This window comes from Eleutherodactylus coqui, chromosome 1, assembly GCF_035609145.1.
Source record: "Eleutherodactylus coqui strain aEleCoq1 chromosome 1, aEleCoq1.hap1, whole genome shotgun sequence".
Classification (NCBI taxonomy): domain Eukaryota; kingdom Metazoa; phylum Chordata; class Amphibia; order Anura; family Eleutherodactylidae; genus Eleutherodactylus; species Eleutherodactylus coqui.
Genome location: NC_089837.1, coordinates 54,051,818 through 54,063,137, shown reverse-complemented (window position 1 = coordinate 54,063,137; position 11,320 = coordinate 54,051,818). Strand labels below are relative to the sequence as shown.

At 48.6% G+C, this 11,320-nt stretch overlaps 1 protein-coding gene across 1 annotated transcript in view; it reads right to left on the bottom strand.

Annotated features, from left to right (window-relative positions):
• Positions 1-349: 349 nt before the first annotated feature.
• The window catches only part of LOC136609557 (uncharacterized), a 39,679-nt gene continuing 28,708 nt past the window's right edge, over positions 350-11,320 (bottom strand). Inside the window, exons 2-3 of the mRNA XM_066589161.1 lie at positions 4,142-5,021; positions 350-506 (exon numbers count right to left, since the gene is read on the bottom strand). Of these exons, the coding sequence (XP_066445258.1) occupies positions 4,160-5,021 (862 nt within the window). The 3' untranslated portion in view covers positions 350-506; positions 4,142-4,159. The remainder of the gene's footprint in view (positions 507-4,141; positions 5,022-11,320) is intronic.

The window sequence follows — 11,320 nt, the reverse complement described above, 5'->3', positions numbered from 1 at the left end:
AAATACGCAATGAATTGCATGCTTGCTGCGTGCCATCAATCCCCATACACTACCTTGTTGTGTATGTGCGAGTAATACGTGCATGACATGTTCTTTTTCACGTGCATTTTGTAACATTAGTACCACAAATTAAGCATGCAAAACCCTCACATGTAATACATGGTAAAATATACTCATGTGGGAGAGCCATTAAACTGACCAGAAAACAAGGGGAGGAGCCTAGACTACTTGGAAAGTTGTCTTGCACAAGCTGCATCACTGAGGTGCATGTAGAGAACATCCTGTAAGAGCGTCAAGCAACGGCATTACAACTAAAAACAATTTTTTTAATCAAAGTTTTTGTTCCATTTCTTATAAAACAAAGTGAAAAAAGAAGCAACACCCAACAGTCGGCAACATACAACAGTAAGGACATCAGCGTGCTAAATTAGAGGCCACCGTCTTCTGTAAGCACAACTCAACTGTGCAGATAAGACTCCATCTGGTAGCGCACTGCGACAAAGACCCTAAGAAGAAAAAAACAAGAAAAATTAGTAACAAATATCACTAGAGGCGGCTGCAATTAGTGAAGAACTTAATAAACCATCTCCTTAATGAGGTGCCAAAGAACAAATAGGACGGAAGAAAGGAGGATGAAGTCTACAGCGGCAATGGGAAATGTACTTTTCCCCTTGAAAACGCAATACTGGCACCAGCCTTCTCCAAAATTAGGTGGAAGAAAAGAACAACAGAGTCTGATGCTGTTCAATGTTTTCTATTAAGGCTAAAACTACATGGAAACTTTGGTCCGACCAAAGATCGCTGTGCAGCCCTGCGAGTCTGCACGGTCATCATTGTTAATGGCATTACGGTGTGTATTGCAGGTTGGCGCGACTCGCACACCACGTAAATCCAGCCCCAATTCCAAAAAAGTTGGAGCTATGTGTATTACAAATGAGTGTTAAGAAAAAAAAAGAAAAAAAACACTGCAATTTGGAAGCCAGATATAACCATATTTTATTCACAGTAAAACATTTTGGAAGGTAAAAAAGGGAGACTTTTCCCATTAAATTGGGACAAGTTTAACAAATGTTGGATAGGTAAGTGGTAATAATGAAAAAGAGTTGGGGGGTTAATTTTCTACAAAGTCACATGACTCTGTAAAAAAAAAGAGCATGTTAGAGAGGCAGAGTCTCTCAGAGAAATTGATCAAAGAATTGTGCAACAATTTCAGAAAATGTTCATCAATGTAAAATTGTGAGGACTTCGACTATCCCACCATCTACACTACATAATGGCATCAAAAGATTGTGTGTCTGGAGAAATTTATGTGCACAAGACAGATGGTCAATATTGGATGCTGGAGATCTACGGGCCCTCAGGTGACACTGCATTAAATACAGGCATGATTCTGTAATGCAAATCATGCATGGGCTCAGGAATACTTCCAGAAATCATTGTTTATTAATCCACACAGCACGTTAAAGCTATATCATGCAAAGAAGAACCCATGTCTCAACACAATCCAGAAACGCCGGCATTATCTATGGGCCAATGTTCCCGTAAAATGGACAGACAAAATGGAAACCTTTTCTGTGGTCAGACGATTCAAAAATTAAAATTCTTCGTGTGACCCACAGACGCCATGTCCTGTGAACTCAGAAGAGAAGGACCATCCAGCTAGTTATCAGCACACAGTTCAAAAGCTGACATGTCTGATGGTAAGGGGTTCCATTAGTGCCTATGGCATGGGCAGTTTATACATCTGAAAGGCACTATCAATGCTGAACAGTATATAGAGGTTGTAGAACAGCATATGCTCCCATCCAGACAACGTCTCCTTCAGGGAAGGCCTTGCATATTTCAGCTAAACCTCATACTGCATCTATCACAACATCATGGCTTTACAGAAGAGGAGTCTAGATAATGAATGGGCCACCTGAAGTCCAGACCATCACCAATAGAAAACATTTGGGGCATTACGAAAAAAAAAAAATCCAGCAAAGACGACCCCAGGCTGATGAGCAGCAAGAATCCTACATAAGACAAGAATGGGACAACTTTCCACTCCCAAAACTGCAGCAACTGGTCTCCTCACTTCCCAATTGCAGATATGGCCCTGCCCTAACTTTTGTGAGATGTGTTGCTGCCATTAATTTCTAAAGAAGTTTTTTCTTTAATTTAATTGTACAATTGTCTCCCTTTAGACTTTGAAGAAAGGGGAAGAGAGGGGCCACATTCAGACTGGAGGTGCAAGCAGAGTAAATTTAAGAATTGGAGTTCATACGATAGTACCACAAACGTTTTTTAATGAAACTATCTCTCTATTAACCTCCTTAAAGGGGTTGTCCCATGAAATCAAGTGTTATACACTTCTGTATGGCCATATTAATGCACTTTGTAATATACATCGTGCATTAAATATGAGCCATACAGAAGTTATACACTTACCCACTCCGTTGCTGGCGTCCCTGTCTCCATGGCTCCGACTAATTTCTGCATCTTCTGGCTTCTTTAGATGCGCTTGCGCAGTCCGGTCTTCTGCTCTGTTGAATGGGGCCGCTCTGGCGTGCTCGCGCCGGAGAGCTGGTCTGCGCATAGTCATCGTAGCTCCGCCTCCGTCACGTGGTGCCGATCAGCCAATTAGGTGGCTGTAATCGGCAGTGGAAGGCAAGACAGGAGAAGATAATCCACGGTGCACCATGGGAGAAGACCCGCGGTGCACCATGGGAGAAAACCGCGGTGCATCCTTGGGAAAGGACCGGCGGCCATCTTTAAAAGAATAGAAGAAACTGCCCGAACGGGGATGCAGGTAAGCGATTTTTTTTTTTTAAGTAACAAAGGGATTGCTTTTAACGGGGCACAATGTGGGGGTATGTAGAAATTTATTTTTTTTTATTTCGCCGCGGGACAACCCCTTTAATCTGGGGAAGAACCAGACCGAAATTCCATTTGGAAACCTTACAGCGCCCAAAAGATATGGCAGGCACGGCACTGATGTATATTCTGTGGTGAATGAAATATGGTTACATCGCAGCCCAATGTGACCACACTAGGGAAATCTCACTTCTCAAAAAAACGTTTATAGCTCACCAAAACACGACTAGGCCTAAATATATTAAATCCTGGGAAACGAACTTAAGATAAAACTGACAAGACAAGGAGGTGAAATCAATCTTGGGTTGCTCACATGGCCATTCTAGATGTATCAGGTTACAACCAAAGCATTACAAACTCCTGACACGTTGGTATAAGTCGCCAGAATGGCCTTTTGCCTACAAACTAACAAACTCAAATACATGTTGGCATTGTAATGAACATGTGGGCTTCCTAATGCACATCTGGTGGACCTGTCCACTGATACGACCTTACTGGAATAAGATAGAAGCGAAAACACGTAACATAGATGACTCATTTAGCCTCTTCCCAGAATATGGGTTCCTACCCAAACCATTGGCAGATTACACACCCTCCAAAACCAACCTGCTCACACACCTTATTGCGGCAGTAAAATCTCTAATCCCCCCCAGCGTGGCTTGAACCCCAGGCACCAACTATCACTCAATGGTTGTCTAAGGTTAACGAGATACGCGGGTTCCAAGAACTGACAAGTTGGTCAAATAGGACCCACGAGAAATTTAGGATTATATGGGGACTTTGGCTAAGTAGTTTCCAACCTTCTTCCAAACTCACCCAGGATGGAATGGTTGCATAGTTAGCCGTACATCTAACAGACTCCAAATCTACGTTGTAGCCCTGTATCTTTCTCTAAATACAATGGGTAATGTCTTTCACACAAAATGTTATTGAGCTGCAGGTGTACCCTTTCCCTCTCCTTTTCCCTTACCCTTTTCCTCAACTCTGCTCTCGAACCCTTAAAATGTTGAAAATTGTACTTCTGTAATTTCTTTGTCAGTTTGTTATACAAGTATTCAACTGCATGTGATTAATGTTGGAATACCCCGTATGCTCGTTGTTTTAATAAAAAAAATATATAAAAAAAATCATTGTATTCTTTTTTTACATTTTACTTTGCTGCAAAAAGTTACATGAAGGCGCTCGTGACTGCAAAGTGCAGAGTGGCATTTTACAATGCGCCAAGTATCTATTTTCAGAAAATCTTTTAAAGGTTTTGGGGCATACAGGAATAGGATCATCTTACCCATGGATAATGGTCCTGCTAAGGCACTCTTTCTTCTAGGCAGCTGAAGTACTCTGCGAACTGGTCTCGTATCTTCATAACAGCATTGGTGGCTCGGGGGCCAGGGTCGGAAACACTGGGCAAGTCAGATTCCAGAGTAGGGATGTGAAATAAAATCTCACGTGGCAGAATAAGGTTATGGAGAACCACACATGCCTTTATAATCAGCTGCATGTCTTCTGCCGAGGCATACGAGCTTTTGGTCAGCACCTTCCAGTCCACAGTTAGGATTGAGAAAGCGCATTCTGCATAAGCTCTCGCTTTGTTTAGCTGCAGGTTAAACTCTCTCTTTGCGTCATCCAAGTTGTGGTCAGAGTAGGGCTTCAGGAGATTTGGACCCATCTTGAATGCCTTGCTTCCAACTAGTACAAAAGGCAACACTGGTTCCTGGGTCCCTGGTAGAGGCCTAGGCGGTGGAAGCCCAAACTGTCCTTCATAGAGACGTTTTCCCATATTTGAGGCCTCGAAGATCTTGGAATCATAGCCTTGGTAAAATGTTTCATAGTCCACAGCTACGAAATGGTAGTTTGTGTCAACAATGGCCATCATGACCACTGACTGATAATCTTCATAGTCATGGTATGAAAAACCGTAACCCAGATTTTGTAGACAGCGGAAGTGTTTGGCCTCTACTACCCCGACACAATTTGGGAATTCGGTTTCTTCTTCAAATGCTTCAGCGATATCTAACCAGTCGTCTGCTGTTGGGTGGGGCAGTTGCTCAGGTTGAAGGACATCCCACAGTATCCTACAAGTATTCTTCACTATTTGGGTTATTGTGGAATTTGACAAAGCAAACTGCAAATGAAGGGTGGAGTAGCTAGTTCCTTTTGCCAAGTACCTATAAATAAAACAAAAACAAAAATTACATTATAGAAAAAACTGAAATTGTTGTACTTTACAAGGAGGAGCCCGGCCCGTTTTTATTACATTACTCAAATTTTAGAATTGTCACTTTAAGATTTCAACTTTTAGGCATCTTTCACAGGAGCGTTTTATCGCAGCTATTTTGCTGAGGTGTCTTCCCCCACCCCAGGTAATTCTGGACTGAAGCGTATATATGCCGTAGACCGATGGTAGATTTAACCGCAACTTGGTCACGGCTTACTCTCGCCCATGCGATTTTCTGTCCGCGATGCGGGCGGCCGAAAATCACAATGCCTGTGTGAAAGAGCCCTCAGGTTACTGGGTAGGATTGTGCGCTGCTCAAGAAAGATGTCAGCAACACATAAGCATTCCAGTATAACCACAAGTCGATTATACTGTCCTGTTAGGAAGCAGAAGCGACTGGGAATCAATTTCACCTGCTTTTGTGCAAATGAAAGTGACAACAGAAGCATCGGAGAGGCAGCGGCAAGACAACCACCAAAAAGGAGACGATTTCTCTGTAGTATAGAGCAATTATTGAAATAAATCGGGAAGGGAGTAACCAGTCTGATTTTAAACAATAATTGTGAATTGGGACTCTCAATTCCAACATACATTAAAGTTAATCGGAGTGAAAAATTGGGTTCTCTAATTTGGCGTTCTTGAACAAAAGTGGAGATGCAGGAAGTGTTGGTGGCAGCAGCCCAGTGGTGGGGTCCAAAGTTCAAATCCCCATCAAACTCTGAAAAGCTGAGAGACAAGATTTTGGTGATAATTTACCAAAAATAGGATCAGAACCGATTTGGAAAATATCAGCCTGACTTTATCGCCCGGCCAATCCTGATGAGCAACACTACTCCTCTCTCCTTACTGACGGATGCAAGTCTTGCTGCTGTTCTTGGCACTACGGGTTACCAGCAGCGTTTTCAGGTTGCACAAGTAGTCCTGCTCCTTCAGGATGATACATTGTATGTGCCATCACAAGTGTCTCCCAGCACAGTGTTAAGAGCATGGAGCAGATTCCAGGACATGAGCTGTTTCATCAGGTGAGCTTCCCTTTATTTTTTTTGAACACCAAATTTTTGCCTCAGAGAGGAGTAAGTAATTATACACACTGTATTTTTCACTTTATAAGATGCACTCACCCCCCCCCCCCCTTCCCCAAATGGACAAGGGTGGGACAGGGGTCAGTGCATCCTATTGAAGGGAACATGCCAAAATTCGGAACCAACTGGCAGCTATGCGATAAGGATCGCACCGCCACTCCATAGCAGGGAAGGAGAGCCACCCGTACGAACTGCTGCCGCTCACCTGCCCCCACCAATCAGCTGTAGGTACGGGCGGCTCTCCTCCCCTGCTATGGAGCCAGCAACTGTGTGATAAGGCGGGGAGGAGAGCCGCCTGTACCTACAGTTGATTGGTGGAGGCGGGGGAGCAGCAGCAGTTTGTACAGGCGGTTCTCCTCCCCTGCTATGGAGCGGACCTGCATATCCATAGCTGATTTTATACTATGCGGCGCTCCCCCTCACCTCCTCCGTAGGCTACCTGCTGTCAGCGCTACCCAGTTTCTGATTCCCAGCGACCTGTAGTGGCCTCACCTGACTAGCATCACCTGACCACTGGCACCACACGTGACCAGGCTACATGGAACCAGGAGCCTGGGAAGCGCTGACAACGGGAAGCCTTGAGAGGAGATGAGCAACCCATAGTATGAATCAGTTGCACATACGCAGCTGATTACCAGTCAAAAGCTGCACCAACGGAAGAGATTTTGACCATTTTTTAAGATGCAGAATTTGCTGCGGACATTCCGCAGCATTTACGCCATATGTAAACATCTCCTAACTCAGCTTGAGGTACGCTGCAGTAGCAGAGTGGCCTCAGTAGTAATAGTGACCCCTCCCTCCCCCACAGTAGCCCCATCAATACCAGTGACCCCTCCCTCCCCCACAGTAGCCCCATCAATACCAGTGACCCCTCCCCCACAGTAGCCCCATCAATACCAGTGACCCCTCCCCCACAGTAGCCCCATCAATACCAGTGACCCCTCCCCCACAGTAGCCCCATCAATACCAGTGACCCCTCCCCCACAGTAGCCCCATCAATAACAGTGACCCCCCCCCCACAGTAGCCCCATCAATAACAGTGACCCCCCCCCCCCACAGTAGCCCCATCAATAACAGTGCCCCCCCCCACAGTAGCCCCATCAATAACAGTGCCCCCCCCCCCACAATAGCCCCATCAATAACAGTGACCCCCCCCACAATAGCCCCATCAATAACAGTGACCCCCCCCCCACCAATAACAGTGACCCCCCCCCACAATAGCCCCACCAATAACAGTGACCCCCCCCCACAATAGCCCCATCAATAACAGTGACCCCCCCCCACAATAGCCCCATCAATAACAGTGACCCCCCCCCCCACAATAGCCCCATCAATAACAGTGACCCCCCCCCCCACAATAGCCCCATCAATAACAGTGACCCCCCCCCCACAATAGCCCCATCAATAACAGTGACCCCCCCCACAATAGCCCCATCAATAACAGTGACCCCCCCCCCACAATAGCCCCATCAATAACAGTGACCCCCCCCCACAATAGCCCCATCAATAACAGTGACCCCCCCCCCCCCGCAATAGCCCCATCAATAACAGTGACCCCCCCCGCAATAGCCCCATCAATAACAGTGACCCCCCCCCCCCCCGCAATAGCCCCATCAATAACAGTGACCCCCCCCCGCAATAGCCCCATCAATAACAGTGACCCCCCCCCCCGCAATAGCCCCAACAGTGACCCCCCCCCCGCAATAGCCCCATCAATAACAGTGACCCCCCCCACAATAGCCCCATCAATAACAGTGCCCCCCCCCCACAATAGCCCCATCAATAACAGTGACCCCCCCCCCCCACAATAGCCCCATCAATAACAGTGACCCCCCCCCCACAATAGCCCCATCAATAACAGTGACCCCCCCCCCCACAATAGCCCCATCAATAACAGTGACCCCCCCCCCACAATAGCCCCATCAATAACAGTGACCCCCCCCCCCCCACAATAGCCCCATCAATAACAGTGACCCCCCCCCCCCCACAATAGCCCCATCAATAACAGTGACCCCCCCCCCAATAGCCCCATCAATAACAGTGACCCCCCCCCACAATAGCACCATCAATAACAGTGACCCCCCCCCCACAATAGCACCATCAATAACAGTGACCCCCCCCCCCCACAATAGCCCCATCAATAACAGTGACCCCCCCCCACAATAGCCCCATCAATACCAGTGACCCCCCCCCACAATAGCCCCATCAATACCAGTGACCCCCCCCCCCACAATAGCCACATCAATACCAGTGACCCCCCCCCAATAGCCCCATCAATACCAGTGACCCCCCCCCCCACAGTAGCCCCATCAATACCAGTGACCCCTCCCCCCCCCACAGTAGCCCCATCAATACCAGTGACCCCTCCCCCCCCCACAGTAGCCCCATCAATACCAGTGACCCCTCCCCCCCCACAGTAGCCCCATCAATACCAGTGACCCCCCCCCCCCACAGTAGCCCCATCAATACCAGTGACCCCTCCCCCCCCCACAGTAGCCCCATCAATACCAGTGACCCCTCCCCCACAGTAGCCCCATCAATACCAGTGACCCCTCCCCCACAGTAGCCCCATCAATACCAGTGACCCCTCCCCCACAGTAGCCCCATCAATACCAGTGACCCCTCCCCCACAGTAGCCCCATCAATACCAGTGACCCCTCCCCCACAGTAGCCCCATCAATACCAGTGACCCCTCCCCCACAGTAGCCCCATCAATACCAGTGACCCCTCCCCCACAGTAGCCCCATCAATACCAGTGACCCCTCCCCCACAGTAGCCCCATCAATACCAGTGACCCCTCCCCCACAGTAGCCCGATCAATACCAGTGACCCCTCCCCCACAGTAGCCCCATCAATACCAGTGACCCCTCCCCCACAGTAGCCCCATCAATACCAGTGACCCCTCCCCCACAGTAGCCCCATCAATAACAGTGACCCCTCCCCCACAGTAGCCCCATCAATAACAGTGACCCCCCCCACAATAGCCCCATCAATAACAGTGACCCCCCCCCCCCAATAGCCCCATCAATAACAGTGACCCCCCCCCCCCAATAGCCCCATCAATAACAGTGACCCCCCCCCCCAATAGCCCCATCAATAACAGTGACCCCCCCCCAATAGCCCCATCAATAACAGTGACCCCCCCCCCCAATAGCCCCATCAATAACAGTGACCCCCCCCACAATAGCCCCATCAATAACAGTGACCCCCTCCACAATAGCCCCATCAATAAGTGACCCCCCCCACAATAGCCCCATCAATAACAGTGACCCCCCCCCCACAATAGCCCCATCAATAACAGTGACCCCCCCCCACACAGTAGCCCCATCAATAACAGTGACCCCCCCCCCACACAGTAGCCCCATCAATAACAGTGACCCCCCCCCCCAGTAGCCCCATCAATAACAGTGACCCCCCCCCACAGTAGCCCCATCAATAACAGTGACCCCCCCCCACAGTAGCCCCATCAATAACAGTGACCCCCCCCACAGTAGCCCCATCAATAACAGTGACCCCCCCCCACAGTAGCCCCATCAATAACAGTGACCCCCCCCCCCCACAGTAGCCCCATCAATAACAGTGAGCCCCCCCCCACAATAGCCCCATCAATAACAGTGACCCCCCCCCACAGTAGCCCCATCAGTAACAGTGACCCCCCCCCCCACAGTAGCCCCATCAATAACAGTGACCCCCCCCCCCACAGTAGCCCCATCAATAACAGTGACCCCCCCCCCCCACAGTAGCCCCATCAATAACAGTGACCCCCCCCCACAGTAGCCCCATCAATAACAGTGACCCCCCCCCACAGTAGCCCCATCAATAACAGTGACCCCCCGCACAGAAGTCCCATCAATAATAGTGACCCCCCCGCACAGAAGTCCCATCAATAATAGTGACCCCCCGCACAGAAGTCCCATCAATAATAGTGACCCCCCGCACAGAAGTCCCATCAATATTAGTGACCCCCGCACAGAAGTCCCATCAATATTAGTAACCCCCGCACAGAAGTCCCATCAATAATAGTGACCGCCATAGTAGCCCCAACAATAGTGACCCCCCCCAGTCGCCCTATCAATAGTGACTCCCCCCCACAGTAGTTCCATCAATAATAGTGACCCCCCTAGTAGCCCCAATAATGACCCCCCTAGTAGCTCCATCAATAACACTGACAACCCCCCACAGTAGCCCCATCAATAATAGTGACACCCCCAAAGAAGTCCCATCAATAATAGTGACCCCCCGCACAGAAGTCTCATCAATAATAGTGACCCCCCCGCACAGAAGTCCCATCAATAATATTGACCCCCCTAGTAGCCCTATCAACAATAGTGACCCCCCCAACAGTAGCGCCATCAACAATAGTGACCCCCCCCCCACAGAAGTACCATCAATACTAGCGCCCCCCCACAGTAGCCCCATCAATAAGAGTCACCCCCCCCCCCCGAGTAGCCCCATCAATACTCAGTTGCTATGGATATAGCAGTACGCAGTCTGCCAGTTTGTACCTGGTTGCCAGACTGCTGCACACCTCTGTGGAGACTCCAATAAATGACACCTCACTAATTTACACATACCAGCTCTTAGCTCCATCCCCCATATCACATGAGTGACATCATCACAGGCCCTTTATCCTCCTTCTGCAGTGAATGAGGAATTCTGGGCAGACTACCCCCCCCACCCCGAAAATCCTTGCATGGAGTATCACAGTGAGAAATCGCAGCGATATCGCACTGACCAGCGCTGTGATGTCGTGTCGCCCGTGTGAAGGAGGCCTAAAGGCATCAGGGAAGTGCTGCTTTTACTGGCTTTTTTTGTAGTATTTTTTTTTTGTCACACATGGATTTTTTTTCCTATCGAAAACATTGAGGGGGAAGCAAGACCCCCCCAGAGCCACGGGAAAAAAGCACCGCAACGAAAAAAATAAATAAAGGCAGCATTTGTAGGGCGCCATTTTTTACTATTGACCTACTGCAAGATCTGGACACTACGATTTTTTGTCAAGAAACCTCACTACATCAAAATGTTTTTGCAAAAAAGACTGAAACATCAGCTTTCGGTGGCGCAAAACGAAACACAGCACGCTCGATGTGCATGTAATACGCTGCGCAATTCCAATGGAAAGACAACACACCTGGAACTCATCAGACTAGTCGGTCACTTCACTTGA